Source organism: Rutidosis leptorrhynchoides, chromosome 4, assembly GCF_046630445.1.
Source record: "Rutidosis leptorrhynchoides isolate AG116_Rl617_1_P2 chromosome 4, CSIRO_AGI_Rlap_v1, whole genome shotgun sequence".
Taxonomy (NCBI): Eukaryota; Viridiplantae; Streptophyta; class Magnoliopsida; order Asterales; family Asteraceae; genus Rutidosis; species Rutidosis leptorrhynchoides.
Genome location: NC_092336.1, coordinates 404,782,033 through 404,803,320, shown reverse-complemented (window position 1 = coordinate 404,803,320; position 21,288 = coordinate 404,782,033). Strand labels below are relative to the sequence as shown.

At 35.0% G+C, this 21,288-nt stretch overlaps 3 protein-coding genes across 3 annotated transcripts; 2 read left to right on the top strand and 1 right to left on the bottom strand.

The window, feature by feature from the left end:
- Window positions 1–2,571: 2,571 nt before the first annotated feature.
- Window positions 2,572–3,051, top strand: LOC139841970 (uncharacterized). The gene has a single exon (XM_071832153.1). It carries the CDS (start codon window positions 2,572–2,574, stop codon window positions 3,049–3,051), a length of 480 nt encoding a protein of 159 aa, XP_071688254.1.
- Window positions 3,052–4,364: 1,313 nt separating this feature from the next.
- On the top strand, window positions 4,365–6,172 carry LOC139844115 (tabersonine-19-hydroxy-O-acetyltransferase-like). Its single transcript, XM_071834326.1, has one exon. It carries the CDS (start codon window positions 4,422–4,424, stop codon window positions 5,781–5,783), a length of 1,362 nt encoding a protein of 453 aa, XP_071690427.1. The 5' UTR covers window positions 4,365–4,421; the 3' UTR covers window positions 5,784–6,172.
- Window positions 6,173–6,754: 582 nt separating this feature from the next.
- LOC139844507 (casparian strip membrane protein 1-like) lies at window positions 6,755–7,873 on the bottom strand. Its single transcript, XM_071834733.1, has 3 exons — window positions 7,569–7,873; window positions 7,355–7,478; window positions 6,755–6,970 (listed from the first exon to the last, which is right to left on the bottom strand). The coding sequence occupies exons 1-3, from the start codon at window positions 7,871–7,873 to the stop codon at window positions 6,755–6,757; spliced, it is 645 nt and encodes a 214-aa protein (XP_071690834.1).
- Between the last annotated feature and the right edge of the window lie 13,415 nt (window positions 7,874–21,288).

Below are 21,288 nucleotides of genomic sequence, written 5' to 3'. Positions count from 1 at the left end.
TTTTTCAGTTACTTGTGTCCATATCGTAAAACATAAAATACATGTATTCTCATCCCGAAATATTTAGAGTTTAAAAGTGGGACTATATACTCACTCTTGTCTTGATGATATATATAATTTGACTCGGTCTTCCGGTTGATATCACGAACCTATCCATATATAATATATCAATATGTTTTCATTTTAAAACAAACGTTATATATATATATACTTGTTATACTTTTAATATTTTGAATATTTCCTTAGTCCGTAGTTAGCATTTCGATGTTAGTAATTCAATTTTAATGGTTCATTTTTAGATGTTTAATATACCCGCAATAAACAAAACCCCCAACGAAATAAATAAAACCCCATCGTATATGTATTGGTTGAGATTAATCTTGACCCATGGTACCGGTGTTGTCAAATGACGTGTTGCGTACATAAAGTACCGGTGTTGTCAAATGACGTGTTGCGTACAATCATGGGATCTTATGATTAATCTTCTCGTGTTGCTTACGGGTGATCCTGAACCATATGAAATTGAATTATGAGTACATATATATAAAATATCATGTTATCTTATAAAGATGTGATTTTATGTAAATTTTTCCAATGAATCCCGAAGTCAATTAAGTCTTGGATAACCAATTTTGTTTCGGTCATAGTTTCTTCGTTACAAGTCCGTTTTCGTTGATTCAAATTGCCATCTTCTTGGATCGAGTTCTTCTTTAAGACTATGAACTGTAAATACCTTGGTTTGTATTCAAAATCATACGGCATAGGTGAAAGTTTAGTGAAACATATGAAGTTAAACATTTTTGTTACAACAAAATCATTTAATGACCATTTTCCAAAAATACTTATACTTTGAAAAACCAAGTTTTACCTTGTTAAATCAACATATAAATAAGTTATGTTACATGTCTTGAAGTATTTTAAAAGTTAAATTAGAAGGATCTATTTAGTTTGCAAACAAGTTTGAAAACATTCAAACTATGTTCTTGTTGTTAAACTTGTATACCACAAAATATGATAGTTATATATATATGAATCAAATAAGGTTATGAACATAGATTCTACCTCAAGTTCCTTGGATGAAGTTGCTGTAAAAGAGAAGTAAGAAGCTAGAATCAAAAGGGTGATAGAAGTGGATGAAAGATTGGAAGTAAGTTGGTGTTCTTGGAGGGTTTTCTTGAAGTGTTTTTGTATGGTTTTCTTATGGTGTTTTAGTATGATTTTTGAAGCTAGATCTTCTTGATAAGTTGCTATAGTGTTATGGAGTTTAGAGTTCTTGAAAGAGTGTGTGTTTTTGCTAAGATAATTGAAGTAAAAGTGAAACAAAGTGATGATACATATAGAGCTAAAAAAACGTGGCCATGTAAGGGTTAAGGACAAAATTTCAAGTTATGATTTCATGTATCTAGCCTTATTTGCATCCAAGTTCAATTACCTAGCTCTAAGGGCAGTAACAAGAGTAGGTTTGGTGGTGATTTGATGTGTATTTACTATTAGTAAATACGTATAGAAGCTAGGTATGATACAAGTATAAATACTCTAGGTATACGTATAGAAATTTTGTGAAAAATGGAATGAGGATTCAAATATAGCTATCTTTTGTGAATACACTTATATGGTTTTATGTATTTAAGTCTTTAAAAGTGATTAAATACATTACTTATACAATATATGTATAAACATTATATGTCTTAAGTATTTATGTCAAATAACGTTACATATAGTTATCGTTTTGAAAACTTAAGTTAGTAGTTTCAAAATACACATATAACTTGTTGTTATTAATACAAAATGAGATATTAAAACATTTATTAATCATGTTAAATATGTATATATACATTTATATACACAAACGTATAATTATCATATATTGTATAGTTCGTGATATCATCGGTCAAACTAGACGGTCAAACGTTGTGTAAAACTCTTTTCGGAAATATAAGTCTCGATAATTTGGATTGCTTATCATGTTGGCAAGGTTTAATTTATGTAAATATTAATCTTATAAGTATAGTATGATCGAAAAAGTGCGGGTCGTTACAGAAGGAGTCATCAAATCCATCATCCGAGGGCGCCGATGGCAATGTCCCCGGTCTCGGCCGCCCTCGGTTTACTCGTTCTCACAATTTTCATATCATAGCATATTTCAGGACGAGTTTGGTTGGTGTTTGGTTTAATTTTAACGGCTATATAGCCGTTGAAAACTTTTTTTTTTCCAATACCTCCACTATATATATAACCTATCCCATATCAACATAAATCACATTTTTACTCTCATCTCAACATATATCACAATTTTAAACCTCAATATTACTCAACAATCACCAATGCCTCCAAAATTGGATGTCTCACAAAATTTGCAATAGATGTTGCAAGTTTGGATTTCGGTAATGTCGCACTCGATTTGCTTGATATCATAGATCAAGAAGAAGAAGAAGAAATTGTCCAACCGATCCCAAGAGCGCCTAGAAGAGTTTATTAAGAGACCGGGAGGGAACCAGTATGCGATTATGTAATGATTATTTTTTCGTTAATCCCATTTTTCCCGGGGATTATTTTCACAGACGTTATAGAATGAGTGGGCAACTGTTCATACGCATATGCCAAGGTATAATTAATTATTCTCAAGAACCTATTTCGGATTATTTCTTATATTTTCGTCAAAGGCGGGATGCTACCGGGTTGCTTGGTTTCAATGTTATTCAAAAATGCACATCCGCAATACGACAATTAGCGTACTGTACTGCACCTGATGCTTTTGATGAGTACTTACATATGTGTCAACAAACGTCATATGATTGTTTGAATAATTTTTGTAAAAGTGTATTTCATTTGTACGCTAATGAATATTTGAGAAAACCGACTCCACAAGACGTACAACGTCTTGTAAACGCGCATGCTGAAATACACGGTTTTCCGGGCATGTTGGGTAGTCTAGATTGCATGCATTGGGCATGGAAAAATTTCCCATATAGATACAAAGGTCATTATACAAGAGGCGATCATGGATACCCAACAATCATGTTAGAAGCGGTTGCATCGTATGACTTATGATTTGACACGCTTACTTTAGACCCGCCGGTTCAAACAACGACATCAATGTGCTTAATCAATATGATTTATTTAACGATCTACTTCAAGACACGGTACCTGCGTGTAATTTTTCGGGTAGTGGGTGTAATTTCAATAAAAGTTATTATTTAACCGATGAGATATATCCTGAATGGGCGACTTTGGTTGAGCCTTTCAAAAGTCCACCTATACTCGAGGCAGCAAAATTTAAGAGGTTTTAAGAAGCTGCCCAAAAAGATATTGAACGGGCCTTCGGAGTGCTTCAAGGTCGTTGGGCAATAATTAAAAACCCTTTCCGACAATTCTATACTGAAAGAATTTGAAGAATTATGCACACTTGTGTTATATTACACAATATGATCACCGAGGACAACAGAAGGGCAATGTGCGACCTTGAAGAAAATTGTAGGCCCGCTTGTCGTCCAAGAAGATTCGTTGAGGAAAGGGTTCAAGCGCACATTCGAGCTAATAAAGAATTGCGAGATTCGAACATTCATCATCTTCTACGACAAAAGCTCATCGAACACATTTGGAATCTTTCGGCGAATTTTCGTATTCGACACGTACCAGAAGTGGGACCTTCCGGTACAACCGCTAATGATGAGGCAAGACGAAGATGAAGACGAAGATGACAAAGAAAACGAAGAAGAAGAAGAAGAAGAAGAAGAAGAAGAAGAAGAAGAAGAAGAAGAAGAAGAAGAAGAAGAAGAAGACGAGGACGACGATTGTGATGAAGATGATGAGTAGTTTGCTAGTTTTTGATTTATGTTTAAGTTTATGTAATTTTTAATTTATGTTCAAGTTTATGTCGTTTTTTTTTTTTCAAAAAATGTAACCGTATGTGTGTTGTTTAATAAATGTGATGTTCAAAAACAATTATTTATTTGTTAGTTAAATATAATATTAATTTTAATATTAATAATAATAAATAATAATAATAATAATAATAATAATAATAATAATAATAATAATAATATAATAATAATAATAATAATAATAATAATAATAATAATAATAATAATAATAATAATAATAATAATAATAATAAAATTTGACGAAGTATGTCAAGGTTGACAATGGTGTGTTATGGCCTTATGGGAGTGTTATGGGAGGAAGTGGTGAAGAATGAGGAAAGAGAAAGCTGACGTGGCGTTGAGGAAGTGTTGAGGAAGACGTCATGGTAGTGGGAAAGGTTGATACGCAACACATATATACCACTATTATTATATACATATACACCTTCATTAATTTGAAATCGTTATTTTTTTTTTTTTTTTTACATGTGTCTAGTCTATAAAGAAGTGGATATGCAAAACACACAATAACATTGTGTCAAATTAAATTACCTTTTCATGAACATGGTGATGATTAGCAAGCTTTTAAAATTTGGTAGAAGACAACTTCACACAATAGTATCAAGAGATACAATCAAACCTTCTTCTCCAACTCCATCTCATCTCAAAACATATAATCTTTCCTTGCTCGATCAATTCGCTATAAATGCGTTTGTCCCGGTCATAGCTTTATATCCAAGCTCAAGCTCGAACATGTATCGTAGTTACCATGAAAAAACGCTAGAGTTGAAGAACTCCTTATCACAAACATTAACTCGTTTCTATCCTTTTGCCGGTCGGATGATAAAAACTGACCCCACCTTTGTTGATTGCAATGATGAAGGTGTTATGTTCATTGAAGCAACTAATACTAGCTCACTATCAGATTTTCTTCAACAATCAGAGCATAATGATCTTGATCAACTATTTCCAGAGGATTTGATATGGTTCAAATCGAATTACAAAAAAGACGAAAATAATAGCATGATCATATGCCCATTAGCAGTTCAAGTTAGCCATTTTGCTTGTGGAGGTGTAGCGGTAGCAACTTCTTTATCACACAAAATTGGAGACGCAAACAGTTCGCTACATTTCATCAAACACTGGGCCGCTGTTAATCATAAAAACGCGACATCACCCATCATTAATCCACATTTTATTTCATACGAACGTAGAACAGGTAAGGTGCTAACCACTTCTGAGTACCCTCTACATAGTGATTATGTAACAAAAACTTTTTCTTTTTCAAACACAAAAATAAATGACCTCAAAACAAAGGTGACAACCATGACCATGGACTCTAAACAACCTATTGTGAACCCGACCCGAATTGAAGCCCTTACATGGCTTTTATACAAGTGTGAATTAGCAGCATGTAACAAAACAAAGTCTTTAGCTTTCAAGGAAAATATATTTCTGTATCCAATAAATTTGAGAAGCAAGTTAATAGAGAAATTGCCTGAAACAAGTATCGGGAATTTTCTCGGTCATGTTATGTTTCCGATAAACGATGATCATGGTGATGTCATGCCTGATGAATTCATAAGTGAACTTAGGAAAAGAAAACATAAGTTGCAAAATATAAGAAATTTGGAAACTATCTTTGATCAGATGAGTTCTGATGATACTGACAACATAAAGACAGTAGAAAACAAAGATAGCTATTATATATTTAGTAGCGTTTGCGGGTTTCGTATGTATGATATTGATTTCGGGTGGGGGAAGCCCGTTAAAGTAACCATTTTCGGAGGGACGACTAAGAATTTCACTGTTTTGATGGACACTCGTGATGGTAACGGTATCGAAGTACAAGTGTCTATGGAAAAAGAAGACATGAAGATACTTCTAAACGATGCCGAATTGTTGGCATTTTGCTGTTAATCTGTTGAATTTTGTAGTTATATGTGCACCCACAACATATATTAAGTTGTAGGTTGTTGTTTTTGTTGTTTTATATTCGTTTTTGGATAGTGTTATTTGTTCACCTTGTTGGATGTTATGCAAGGCAAGGAATAAGGTAAATTTCACTCACAATAAAGATCGAGCCGGCAAGTGTTCTATGTAACGAAAAAGTTAGTTTCGAATAGTTCGATGTATTTGTTCAACAACTGGATAAGATTCTTTAATGCTTTTGGAATTCCGGCCAACGTTTTGTCTTAATCTTAATGTGGAAGATGGATTAAGTTGTTCTTGTTGTGTTCTTTAAAACATTTTGTTTTGTAAGGTGTTGTCTTTTACCTTTGTATGTGATTTCCATTTTTTGTCTCTTGGTAGTGGTGTTTTTTAGTTATAAAATTTCAGTTCTTCAAACAAATAAATATATTGGTTGCTTTTGTTTTATGACATGCGGGTGAAATGAAAAAGTGATCGTTAAAAAGCAAGTCATTTGATCAGTTTCTGACTGATGTCAGCTGATTAATTGTATATATTCTTGAAAAGTTCGTATAGAGTTGTGTTTGTCTTAAAAAAATAGAAAAAAATAGCAAGAGCTTTTTAGCTCGACTCAAATTGTAAGAATTTTAGCTCAACTTGTTTGAATATTGTTGGAATCGGTCATGTCATTTATACATAGTTTGAAGACTTACTCATAGTATCATACTATTGTTATAAACAAATATATATACAGTGAGTTTGTTACGTTAGTTGCATTTAGATATTTTTAATACATTTTAATAATAAGGAAGTTATTTGACACGTCATAAATTGCCCTTGTAGTGTACACTATCAACCAAATATACGTTGAGTAAATTAAAACAAAATGTAATCCACATTAAATCCTATAAACACTGGAGTACAATAACAGAAATAAAAAAGCAGAATTTAGTAATGATCATGATAACGGCAAGTTCCAGTTAATTCCTCCTTAGTGCAGCTGCAGATAGAACCACCAAAACCACTAAAATGGCAACTGCTAGAAATGAACCCACGACTGCACCGCTGACACGTGGACAGAATTGGTTAAATTGCTGGCAAAGCGCTGGCCAATTCGTGTTGGGGTTTCCATTATGTGCCAAGTAGACGATGGCTGCAGCCGCTGATGCAGCTGCCATGGTCAAAGCCAACGCTAGCTAAAAAAACCAATACATTATTGTTAGAGAAAAATATAAGTTCCGCTTTCAATTTAAATTATAAATCCAACTATTAGCTACTTTCACCAAACATACTCTGATGAACACATAAGGTTTTTCTTGCTCCTTATTAAGATGGGGTATTTTTTATCCAGATGTACGTGACTTAACCGGATTATTCTGCAACCGTTTCTAACCCTATTACCAGACCACCCGCACATATGCTTCTAGTGAGATTTAAACCCAAACTCTTGTGAAGATATGAAGACTCCAATCACTAAACTAGGCTATCGATTCAAATCAAATATGAGACAAAATTTAAATAACAATGGTCAATGGTGCAGATGTTTGCTATTAACAAAACTAAAAATAAAGATGGCCTACCGTATCGAAAATAAGGAGCAACATCCTAGCACCTACGATATGTGGACGTACGATGCAGACAATCGAGAAAGGCAAAGAGAGCGCGAGATATGCACATGTTATAGCGTTTCCTGCCAAGAAAAACCTGCATAAAACATTCACAATTTTTTTTTAATTTAATTAGACGTCTAATATACCATCATCGTGTCTTTTAAATTAAGACATCGTGCCATACGTGAAGGTAGGGAAATCGTCATAGCTCGCTTGAAACTGAAACAACTGAGTGAAAAACGGAAGGTTTTGGCTTGTTGTGCCCATGACCGCAGCCGCAGCTAAAGTAGCAACAATTGCACATATCCTTAGTATTAAATCAATAATGCCAACACCTCTTTTCCACCCTGCACCGTGCGGGACATCGCCTAGTCTTACCGTAGAAGCAGCCATAAACGGAGGTCCACCCTTTCTAGATTTAAAGGACTTAACCTCCGTTACTGGGATTGCTATATCGCCACTTTCTTTAACGGAATGACTAGAATCCATAGTATAATTAAAGAGATTTGAGCAAATGCTACACTTGAATGTATGTGAAAAGGCTTGATGAAGATAGCTTTCAGGGTATTGGTTTATATATAGAGAAGCATACATGCATATTAAAGAATAATGCATGTATATTTGGTGGGTTAGTTTGGTTTGATATAAACTAGCATTCTGTTTTTTTAAGGAAAACAGAGGAGTTGTTGCCAATGTTAACTAGCTCCATTAAAAGGTGCTTAGAGCAAGTAGTTAACGTATAAAGTGAAAAGTTGAGCTAAAACACATCATTATTTCTACTAGAAAAAAATTCTATATATGTATCTACTTTGTATAACTTGTTCTTCACACCTTTTGTGGATGTGGCAAGAACGTATTCTAAATATGAAAAATTTACAATTAAACAGGGGTAAAATTTTTGAAAGGCCAAAATTCTAAGTATAAAAATACTTTCATTGATATTCTCATAAAATATAAAAATGAGAATGTTCAAACAAGTGTTCTCACAAAATATAAAAATGAGAATGTTCTCATTTGAACACACACACACACACACATATATATATATATATATATATATATATATATATATATATATATATATATATATATATATATATATATATATATATATATATATATATATATAATCTAATGGTCCACAAGTGTTCTCACAAAATATAAAAATGTGAATGTTCTCATTTGAACACATTTATATATATATATATATATATATATATATATATATATATATATATATATATATATATATATATATACTAGTGAAATGATCCGTGACATCACGAGTTTATTTAAACGAAACAGTTTAATGATATATTTTAAGTATTAAGTGAATTTAAATGCTAAAGTCAATTTAGTTTAAGGACCCGTGGAACCACGGATTTCGACTAAGAAATTTCTTGTTGTTTTTACAAACATATTGATGTACTTAACTTAGTCAGAATAAATAAATTACATTTATTCTTCCACCACCTTCTTCCAATGTTCATCACAATTACTGTTTTCATTGTCATAAAAGCCTACATTATAGCCTATTATTGAGACATGTATTTCGTATACAAATGTAACGTAATTAATCTCGTATAAAGAACCATATTTGAACAGTAATAGTAATAATAATAATAATAATAATAATAATAATAATTATAATAATAATAATAATAACAATAATAATAAATAATTAAATAATAATAATAATAATAATAACAATAATAATAATAATAATAATAATAATAATAATAATAATAATAATAATAATAATAATAATAAAGTATGCTTAAAAAATGCTTATTTTTATTTATAATAATAATTATAAGTAATAACAAATACCAGTTGAAATTTAAAAAAAAAATTAAATTACAATTATTATTTGAATGTTGTATAATATGATTTAAAGTTTTTACATGTGTTCAGGAGATGTTTTGTAAAAGATTTTAAAATTTGTTTTAAACGTTGTATATATGGTCATTAATGTGTGTTTTATCATAAGATTGTACATAATTCTTCAAATATTGTATATATGGTCATGAAGATGTTTTACCATAATGTTGTACATAATGCTTCAAGTATTATACATATGGTCATGACGTGTTTTATTATAAGGTTCTACATAATGCATCATATATTATACAATTAAAATGTTAATATATTTATTAAATAAAATTAATTATTTTAATGACATCATCATGGATGGTTTAGAATTTTTCTTTTTTGAATTTTTTTTAAGCTTAGGTAATCTTTATTTATGATATCATCATTATATAATTTTATTATATATATATATATATATATATATATATATATATATATATATAGTTATCATCAAGAAGGACTCACTTTTTTAGGGGGAAAGGAAGTAAATTTTTTATTATTATTTTTCTTTTTTTTCGAATTTTTTTTCTAACATTTAGATCACAAGAAAATAAGAACATTTATTAAAAATACTTTGTAATCAATGTTATTATTTTGACGAAAAATGTCGAAGCAATAAATGATAACATGCATCATGAGTAATGTTTTATTAGAGTTTTTTTCATCGTTTTTTTCCCCATCTTATGTGAAGTTTTTTTTCTTTCAAAATTTAGCTTGATTGAGAGTTTAAGGTTTAGAGTTTGATGTTTTGGGTTTAGTCCCTTAAATCAAACTCAAAACCCAAAACTCTAAACTATTAACTCTAAACCGTTCGTGTTAAAAATTTAATCTAAACCCTAAAACCTAAACTCTAAATCGCTCGTGTTAATAATTCAATTTAAACCCTAATTTATAAACCCTAAACTCTAATTTCTAAATCTTAAAAAAGTACTCTAGTTAAAACATTATTCATAATGCATATTATTATTTATTTCTTCGAGCGTTTTCCCACTAAAATAATAACATTTATCAAAAAGTGTTTTTTTAAAAAAATTCATATTTTTATGTGATTTTAATGTTTGAAAGAAAATCCTAAAAAAAAAAACGAAAAATTACTTCCCCCAAAAAGTGCTTCAATCTTGATTAAAACACTATATATATGGACGATATCCATATATAAGTTTAAAAAGGGTACAAATGGATAAGCAAATTTCAACTTTATTTTTTTTTCAAAAAATTATTTTTTTTGGGTCTCTTAATATGCAAATAGAAAAAAACGCAAAAAAAAAAACAAAATCTTTAAAATATCGATAATAAATGATAATAATCGTGATGAATGATTAATTTATGATTCATCACTCATTTTGATGAATGATAAAATTAATCATTCATCACGATTATTATCATTCATCATCGACTTTTGAACGATTTTAATTGTTTTTAGCTTATAAAAATATAGATTAGGAGAGCATTTTGACGCAGAGAGAGATATGAGAGAATATGAGAGAACCCAAAGACCTTAGTGTATTTTACACAGATTGAGCTAAATCTGCCAGATATTGAGGTCAGTCTGTATGTGACTCTCTGAGTTATTTCCTATTCAAAGTTCTCTCGGGATTCTTTCATATATATATATATATATATATATATATATATATATATATATATATATATATATATATATATATATATATATATATATATAGTGGTAGGATCAAGAGGGAAGTAACCAATCGGGGGGAAGCGGGGAGAAGCAAAAACTTTTTTTTTTCGTTTTTTGAAAAAACTTTGTTCACGAACATTATAGATGGGATGAAAATATGAACATTTAGTAGACACACTTTGTGATAAATATTTTTATTTTGGCGGAAAAATGCTCGAAGAAGTAATATATAACAATTATCGTGTTTTTCGAGCGTATGTTGAGGTTTTAGCTATTGGGGTTTAGATATTAGGGTTTAGATATTAGGGTTTATAGGGTTTAGATATTAGGGTTTAGAAATTTAGGGATTAGATTTAGGATTTAGATTGAGTTTTTAACACGAACGGTTTAGAGTTTAGAGTTTAGGGTTTAGAGTTTAGGGTTTAGGGTTTAGGGTTTGGTGTTTTGGGTTTATGGAATAAACCCAAAACACCAAACCCTAAACCCTAAACCCTAAACCCTAAATGTGATGCCCCGTACAAAACCATCGTGTACGAATCATCAACAACAGGATCATTACAAGGTCAAACACTATATGCTATTTCAAAATACGTTTGCATTCATGATAAAAGGTGATGTCTTAACCAACATCAATGTTTAACAACCAAAAGTATGCTTCTATGAATAGAAGCAAAGATAATAGTGCGTGACCCTTAGGTCGTTACAAATCATAGTTTCAAAAGTAATAATGTTTATGAATGCAAGGTAAACGTTCATGCGGTGACATCTCTAAAGCAGCGGGTGTCTACAGCAAGACTAGTACAACAGCGGAAGCGGCTAACCTTAAGCACCTGAGAAAAACATGCTTAAAAACGTCAACACAAAGGTTGGTGAGCTATAGTTTAAGTATAACAGTAATGTAAGGTAGGCCACGAGATTTCAGTGCTACAAAGAGCGTTTCAAAACCATATGATAAAGTATATGTTTAACCGTGGGCACTTGGTAACTAACTTAACGTTTATAACCCCCTGAAAGTACACTTGGCGAGTGCGTATGTATTAAGAAGTATTAAACACCCATTAAATGCTAGCGCTACTAGCCCGAGTGGGGATGTCAAACCCTATGGATCCATATCTAAGATTCGCGTTCACCGGTTCAAAGACCAATGACTAAACGTTACCGAGCTAAGGGGAAAGTTTATACGGTTGTATAACCCACACATATATAAAGTTTAAGTACTCGTGCCTAGTATGTAAAACGTAAAATGCGCATGTATTCTCAGTTCCCAAAATAGTTAAAGTAAAAAGGGATGCTATAACTCACAGTGGTAAAGTAGTAGTAAAGTTGAGTCGGGAAGTAAGCAAGTATGTAGGTCCGGAAAGTCCTCAACCTAAGTCAAAAGTTACTAAGTCAGTAAATCGTCCCAATATGTTTAAAAGTATGTAAATTAGGTCTTAAAGGTCATCATCATTCATCATCAAACAAAAGGTGTAAAGTAAGTTTCATTCATGAAAGAAGTTTAAAACAAAGGCTAACTTGGATCAGTCACCACGGCCTCAATACCTACTGAAATAAGGTGAGACCCATGGCCATCGCTCCGTATATAAGTCCTTTAGTTGTGGTAAAAATTCCAAAAGCAAACTTGTCTTCGTTTGACCGTGGCGACGGTCTAAGTGCGAGTAGTTCAGAATTTTCAACACAACGTTAAAAGACATAGTGACACTTGAACAGAACTAACTGAAAATAAACTTTACAGTAGCCCAGGTATTCGGGTCTGTTCCAGAAAACAGTAAACAGTAGGTTCCGGTGGGTTCTTGGTGCTCGATGCTTATCACGGTTCTCATCCTTGATGCATATAGCTTCAAATGTACAACTCGTTGATGTGTTTGCATCATCTTAACCAAGGTTTGACCATCATAACACTTGTGTAAGTCTAAGACATGTAGCACAACTCATTTAAGTGTTGCAAGTAGCTTGATGAACCAAAGTTACATCAAAATCTTAGATCCGACACATACATGAACTATAAAAGTAATATTGAACTACAAACTTGAAAGTAAACTAACTAATCAAGATCTTAAATTGTAGAACATAGTTCTTAGTTAGATCTTGAAGATCCAAGACCCAAAAGTCTAGATCTAAAGTTATTAAGTTAAATCCTATGTAATAACACTTGAATCTTTACTTTAATGAAACCATAAGTTACAAAACTTAGATTTTTCATCTTGTAAAGTGTATGTAAGCTTACAAGCTTTTGTTTATGACAAAATAAATAGACCATAAGCTATAGAACTTAGATCCATCACAAGTATATGAAGTTATAACTAAAAAGTTATACTTCCATGTTCTTGAACTTTTAAAGTTAACTTTAGTTCAAGAAAAATGAGATCAAAGTTAACTAGAAACACTTGACCAACAACACAAAAATCATGAATTTAAAAGATGCAAGAATGAAGAAATAAATAAATCTACAAGTTAACAAGTTCATGGTTGTTCATACTTTAAAGATTCAAGCCAAAATCTTGATCTTTAAGAAAGTAAACTTTAAGTTTACAAACATGAATTCAAGTAATGATTTTTACAACACATGAACTTTAATCTTTAAACATTAAGTGTAGAACATAAACTAGGAAGTTTTGTTCTTGTATATTCTTGTAAATACAAGATGAAATGAAGAACAAACTAAAGAGTTTGATTCTTGTTAACTAGTAAGTAAACAACAACAAGTGAGTAAACAATAATCAAAGACAAGTAACTTAAACAAGCAAAAGATGGTGATGATGAGAGTGTGTAGGTGCCACGGTTTTAGAGAAGAGAAAAGGAAGAACATTAAGCTTTGTTACTTACAATTTGAGAGAGAAATGAGAGAAAGATGGAAGTATGAAATGAAGTGTGTGTAATGGAATGAGAGAAAGCAAGAGTGTAATTAAAAAAAAAAGTTTAAACTCCCCCATTACTATAGGTGGTCGACGGTTAGGGGAATCAAAGGGGGGAAAGAAATGTTCACTAGTCTTTTGCATGCTTATGGCTCAAAAGTTGGTAATTAGGGGTATTTGCATGGAAAAGATGTGTAACCATACTATTAACTAGATTCCATAAGTATTAATCGATCTAGTTAAGCCTAAATGTAATACTTACATGAAATATGGGCTAACAAGTCCATTTAAGTGAGTAGGGTGGGCTTCTAAGCCCATGTACAATTATAAAGCCCAAGTATGCATGTAAGTAACAAATTAAATAAATAAGCCCAAGTAATTAACTAGTAACCTTAGTTAATTAAAATGATTAATAAAACTTAATCATGAATATAAATAATATTCTAAAAATATTATTCGTGTAATGTTCGTGTGTCACAAAGACGTGTCGGGCATTTAAAAATCATGTATGGTAACAAGTAAATGTATAACAATACATTCATTTAATCACAAGTATTAATAATAATAATTATTAATTAAACGTTGGAAAAACCAGGGTCATTACACTAAACCCTAAACTCTAAATCGGGCTAAATTTTACTTCACAAAACATGAAAAAAAACGTTCATATTCTTCACGAACAATATTATCTTGAATGTTATTTTTGTCGATCGTTTTCCCGCCTAAATAATAACATTCATCACGAAGTGTCTCTTCTAAATGTTCATATTTTCGTGTGATCTTGATGCCGGAAAAAAAAATTGCAAAAAAAACGAAATTTTTTTTTTTTGCTTCCCCCCGCTTCCCCCCGATTAGTTACTTCCCCATTGATCCTGCCCCATATATATATATATATATATATATATATATATATATATATATATATATATATATATATATATATATATATATATATATATATATATATATATATATATATATATATATATATATATAGTGGGTAGGTTTAAGAGGGAAGAACATGTTGAGAAAAGTGGGAGAAGTATTCTATACCACACAGTCACCTATATTTAATTTTACAATATTGTCCTCACCCTGATCCCACACATCCACCTCTCTAGATTTATGGCTTAAAAATTTTGGGCCTAAACCGATAAAATTTTTTGACGAATGGCTAAAAATGGAATGTATTGAAGACATGGTTAAAGAGTGTTGGAATGAGGAATTGCCAGGAAGTTCAAGACTTGACTGTCGATTCAGAAACAAGCTGAAACGTCTGAAACTGATGCTGAAAATGAAGTGTGCTAGCAAATTCTCTTAACTGGATGCTGAAATTGAGAGCTTTAAAAATATAGCTCTTGATTTAGAATCAAAGGCTGAGAGTGCTACATTATCAGATGAAATCCATTGTTATCTTTTTCCACTTTCATTGCGGGATTTCCGGTTGTTGAAGTAATCTAGAGGGCCTCTGATGCTCGGCCTTAACTTTCGAACAAGTCAGACACTTACCAACATAAGTTGCAACGTCCTTATTAAGATTCGGCCACCAATACTGTTCTTTAAGATCGTGGTACATTTTGCCCGCTCCGGGGTGTATCGAATATCTCGACTTGTGTGCTTCATCAAGTATGAGGTTCCGTAGATCTCCATAAAGAGGTACCCAAATTCTTCTGGCATAACATCGGAGTCCAGACTCCCTAACCTCGAATCGAGAGACAAGAATGTTCAAATGTTCATGAGATATATTCTCCTCCTTGAGAGCCTCATCTTGGGCTACTCGGATCTGACTGTTGAGATTTAAATGGATGGTGATGTTCAGTGCCTGAACACGAAGAGGTGCCATCCTCTCCTTTCGGCTCAAAGCGTCAGCTACAACATTGGCCTTGCCAGGATGATAACGAAGTTCACAATCATAGTCGTTTAGTGTCTCGATCCATCGACGCTGTCTCATATTCAGTTGCTTCTGATCAAAGATGTGCTGGAGACTCTTGTGGTCGGTGAAGATAGTACTTTTAGTTCCATACAAATAGTGTCTCCACAATTTGAGCGCAAAGACAACGGCTCCAAGTTAGAGATCGTGAGTAGTGTAGTTCCGCTCGTGAATCTTCAGTTGACGGGAGGCGTAAGCGATAACCTTTGATCTTTGCATCAGTACACAACCAAAACCACTTTTCGATGCATCGCAATAAACGATGAAATCGTCACTGCCTTCAGGAAGAGATATGATAGGTGCGGTGGTCAACTTCTTCTTCAAGGTTTGAAATGCTGATTCGTGTGCGGGTTCCCAAATGAACTTCTTCCCTTTGTGAGTCAGCGCGGTCAAAGGACGCGCAATCAGAGAGAAACCTTCAATAAACCTTCGGTAGTAAGCGGCGAGACCTAGAAATTGGCGAATATGAGTTGGAGTAGTGGGAGTCTCCCACTTGCTGATAGCTTCAATCTTGGTGGGATCAACTTTGATACCCTGGTCGCTCACAACATGACCTAGAAATTGGACTTCCTTCAACCAAAATTCACACTTGGAGAATTTGGCGTAAAGTTGCTCTTGCCTCAAGAGTTCAAGTACTAGTCGGAGGTGTTGTTCATGCTCTTCTTCACTCTTAGAGTAGAGGAGGATATCATCTATGAAGACGATAACGAACTTATCCAGGTATGGTTTGCAGACACGGTTCATAAGATCCATAAACACGGCAGGTGAGTTGGTTAAACCGAATGGCATCACGAGAAACTCAAAATGACCGTAACGAGTTCTGAATGCAGTCTTCATCACATCGCTTTCTTTCACCCTCAACTGGTGATATCCGGATCGTAAATCGATCTTGTAATAAATTCTCGATCCTTGTAGTTGATCAAAAAGATCGTCAATTCGGGGAAGAGGATACCGATTCTTGATTGTCAATTTGTTGAGTTCACGATAGTCGATACACATACGGAATGATTCATCCTTCTTCTTCACAAACAACACAGGTGCGCCCCAAGGCGAGAAACTTGGTTGGATAAATCCTCAATCTAACAGCTCTTGTAGTTGGCTCTGTAATTCTTGCATCTTGAAAGGTGCGAGTCGATAAGGTGCGCGAGCTACAGGTGTAGCTCCTGGAACTAAATCAATTTGAAACTCTACTGCTCTTGGTGGCGGTAATCCAGGTAATTCTTCAGGAAAGACATCGAAAAATTCGTTCATAATTCGAACATCGTCCACACACTTCACCTCGGTTTCTACCGTTTTCACATGTGCTAGCACGGCAAAACGTCCTTTCTTCATGATCTTTTGCGCTTTCACGCAACTAATGAGGTTCAGCTTTAAGGTACATCTCTCTCCGTAAATGATCAGTGGCTCGCCCTCTCCGTGTGGTATACGAAGAGCTTTATCTCCACAGATAATGTCAGCCTTTATCTTGGTCAACCAGTCCATACCGAAAATAACATCAAAGCTTCCTAACTTAATGGGTATCAAGTCAATCTCGAAATCTACACCAGCTATGTTGATAATAGCTCCTCGACTAATATGGTCAACTTTCTCAAGTTTTCCATTGGCGACCTCGATAAGCATACTCTCTTTTAAAGGAAGTAATGACCAATTTATCTTATCACAAAAGTGTCTACATACATAACTTCTATCGGCACCAGTATCAAATAAGACAGAAGCTAATAGATTGTTGATAGTGAATATACCTGTCACCAAGTCGGGATTTTCGCATGCATCCCTTGCATTAACGTTGAAAGCTCTACCACGGGATGGTCCGCCGTCCTTTCTTTTGTTGGGACACGCATTTCTGAAGTGGCCCGTCTGTCCGCATTCGTAGCAATTTTTAGGTCCATTGGTGTTCGGCTTTCCATTCAAAGTGGTGACCTTGCAGTCCTTACCGATATGTCCAGTCCGTTGGCACTTTTCACAAACAATGTTACAATACCCAGTATAGTGCTTGTAGCACCTATTGCATTGTGGTAGGGTACCCTTGTAGTTGGGGTTTGAGTTGTTGTTCGGATTGGGGTTTCCACCGTTGTTGTTTCCTCTGAAACCCTCATGTCGTTTCGCCGAGTTTTGATCATAGGTCCTTCCCCTGTTGTTATCCCATTTACGCTTCTCACTACTACCCGCTTCAGACTTAGCCTTCTCCGGTTCATCGATGATAATTTGGTTCATTAAAATATGCTCCATGCGCATCGCTTCTGGGACATTGGGTGGCTTGGACGAGGTGATGTTTCCCTTAATGGACTTAGGAAGTCCCCACAAATTTCCATACGTTTGAATTCCGGGGTAACCATGGTAGGACACATTAGGGCTAGTTCCAAATACCTATGATTGTAACCATCGAGATCGTTTCCCACGACCTTCAACTGCATAAACTCAATCTCCATCTTCTGGATCTCGGTCCTAGGGCAATATTCCTCAGTCAGGGCTACTTTGAATTCCTCCCATGGGGTAGCAAACGCCTCATCAATACCTTTTGCTTGAGCCAACGTGTTCCACCACGTTAGTGCGCCGTCAGACAGAGTGCATGAAGCAAACTTGGTTTTATTCACTTCTGAGCAGTTACTAACTCGAAACACAAATTCTAATTTCTCAAATCATCTAGTGAGACCAACCGGCCCCTCCGTTCCACTAAAGTTGTGGGGTTTGCAGCTTTGGAACTCTTTGTATGTGCACCCATTACGAATGGGCTGGATAATCAGTGGCGGTGGAGCTTGGAGGTTCCTTTCCGCTAAAGCTGCGGTGACTCGTTCATTGATCATCTCCTCGATTTGGGCTGCGGTAGGTGTTGATCGTCCGTTGGCCATGATGTTCTAAACAAAAATTTTGACTCAAGTCAAAATCCAGTATTAAAATATTAATAATACACTATATGGTAACCAACATGGAATCAACACATCACATGTTTATTAAGTAACGCATCTAGGTACAAATACCACAGAATCATCATACAGTAATGTAAATAGAATACCGTGCAGGAATTAAATAACGCAAAGTTCCATTCATTAATAATAAGTTGCATACATCTGTATAGGTTCGTACAATACATAAGTAATACATAAAACTACAACTAGATTACATAATAAAATCTACTACAAAAGCCCTACGGTGAAGGTGGGTGTAGGATGTCCAATACGTGGGACATCTGGTCCTCGAGCTCAGTTAACCGAGCACGGAGGATCTCCACCTCCCTCATCAGTTCCTCGACAGAGGGAGAGGGTGGGGCAGGGAGTACAGTCGGTACGGGTGGTGCTGGTGGAGCTGATGGTGCAGACGGTTCGGCTCCAGAAGTAGAGGCTGCGAAGCGGTAAGGCTTACGGATGAAGGGATCAGCAGGATACGGCACAAGCCGCTTACGGGCGGTAACCCTACGACGCCGACCATATGCGTCAGTGAATGCTCGACCTCCATTAATCCCTGGAATGACGGTACCATCGAAACGGTACCGCTTCTTCGGCGGGGTGGAGGGTGGCTGTACAGGTGCATCATCGGGGTCCTCCTCGTCGGAGTCATCGGTGGAATCCTTGCCACTAGAGTCGTCTGAGGATGTGTCGTCGGATGACGGGTCATCTGAATCATGTGGAGGTGGCTACACGGGTGGCTGTACTGGCTCTCCTAGGGCGGCCATCATCTGTCGGTATCGGGCGGGTCCGATCGGCACGAGACGTCCATCAAGAGCGCGTCGGCACCAATGACGATACTGATTACGGAATGGACCTTCCCCAAATTTCGCGGGAATCACAACGCCACCAGGATGGTTCTGTGGCTCCTGAGGTGCTGAGGCTAGTGGAGCTGGAATCTCCGGGAGGTCCTTGGCTCCGTCTGCAGTACCCACTGGGGCAGGCGCATGACTACTAGCTCCGGAGGACGAAGCGCCTGGGTCACTAGAGTGTGTCGCCGACGGGATTGGGGGATCGGCAATAGTGGCAGGTGAAGTGGCTAAAGTGTCTGAATCGCTGCCCAAAATGATAGCAGGTGGAATATCCGACATCTGAACAAGGAAAAATAAATTTTCCATGTCAGTAAGTCATAAAGCAAGCACGTATTAGGCCAAATAACTATGATAGTCTAGATCATGTGTAACAGTAAGTAGCATGGCAATAACGACAAGTATCATGCAATCGAAAGCAGATAATAGCATGCAGTAGTGAAATCATATAGTATCATACGGCATATAGCAGTAAAAGTAAGTAGCAGCATGCAGTAAGTTCAGCGGAAACAAGTAAACTAGCAAGTTGTAAATTAGTCCTATTAGTGAATCCTACTCGGGTCGGTCCAGACTCACTAATGCAACCTAATTCCCTACAACCAATGCTTTGATACCAAATGTGATGCCCCGTACAAAACCATCATGTACGAATCATCAACAACAGGATCATTACAAGGTCAAACACTATATGCTATTTCAAAATACGTTTGCATTCATGATAAAAGGTGATGTCTTAACCAACATCAATGTTTAACAACCGAAAGTATGCTTCTATGAATAGAAGCAAAGATAATAGTACGTGACCCTTAGGTCATTACAAATCATAGTTTCAAAAGTAATAATGTTTATGAATACAAGATAAACGTTCATGCGGTGACATCTCTAAAGCAGCGGGTGTCTACAACAAGACCAGTACAACAGCGGAAGCGGCTAACCTTAAGCACCTGAGAAAAACATGCTTAAAAACATCAACACAAAGGTTGGTGAACTATAGTTTAAGTATAACAGTAATGTAAGATAGGCCACGAGATTTCAGTGCTACAAAGAGCGTTTCAAAACCGTATGATAAAGTATATGTTTAACCGTGGGCACTTGGTAACTAACTTAACATTTATAACCCCCTGAAAGTACACTTGGCGAGTGCGTATGTATTACGAAGTATTAAACACCCGTTAAATGCTAGCGCTACTAGCCCGAGTGGGGATGTCAAACCCTATGGATCCATATCTAAGATTCGCGTTCACCGGTTCAAAGACCAATGACTAAACGTTACCGAGCTAAGGGGAAAGTTTATGCCGTTGTATAACCCATACATATATAAAGTTTAAGTACTCGTGCCTAGTATGTAAAACGTAAAATGCGCATGTATTCTCTGTTCCCAAAATAGTTAAAGTAAAAAAGGGATGCTATAACTCACAGTGGTAAAGTAGTAGTAAAGTTGAGTCGGGAAGTAAGCAAGTATGTAGGTCCAGAAAGTCCTCAACCTAAGTCAAAAGTTACTAAGTCAGTAAATCGTCCCAAATAGGTTTAAAATTATGTAAATTAGGTCTTAAAGGTCATCATCATTCATCATCAAACAAAAGGTGTAAAGTAAGTTTCATTCATGAAAGAAGTTTAAAACAAAGGCTGACTTGGATCTGTCACCACGGCCTCAAAACCTACTGAAATAAGGTGAGACCTGTGGCCATAGCTCCGTATATAAGTCCTTTAGTTGTGGTAAAAATTCCAGAAGCAAACTCGTCTTCGTTTGACCGTGGCGACGGTCTAAGTGCGAGTAGGTCAGAATTTTTCAGCACAACGTTAAAAGACATAGTGACACTCGGAGGGCCATACATCCTAAACCGTAACTCGGAT

What these genes read in the sequence shown, in the direction of transcription:
- LOC139841970 (XM_071832153.1), top strand. Translation starts at nt 2,572, where the DNA reads ATGAGTGGGCAACTGTTCATACGCATATGCCAAGGTATAATTAATTAT.
- LOC139844115 (XM_071834326.1), top strand. Translation starts at nt 4,422, where the DNA reads ATGAACATGGTGATGATTAGCAAGCTTTTAAAATTTGGTAGAAGACAA.
- LOC139844507 (XM_071834733.1), bottom strand. Translation starts at nt 7,873, where the DNA reads ATGGATTCTAGTCATTCCGTTAAAGAAAGTGGCGATATAGCAATCCCA. An exon ending in GACGATTTCCCTACCTTCAC is followed by an intron (nt 7,479 to 7,568) that starts GTATGGCACGAT and finishes TGTTTTATGCAG; the next exon opens with GTTTTTCTTGGCAGGAAACG. An exon ending in TGCTCCTTATTTTCGATACG is followed by an intron (nt 6,971 to 7,354) that starts GTAGGCCATCTT and finishes TGGTTTTTTTAG; the next exon opens with CTAGCGTTGGCTTTGACCAT.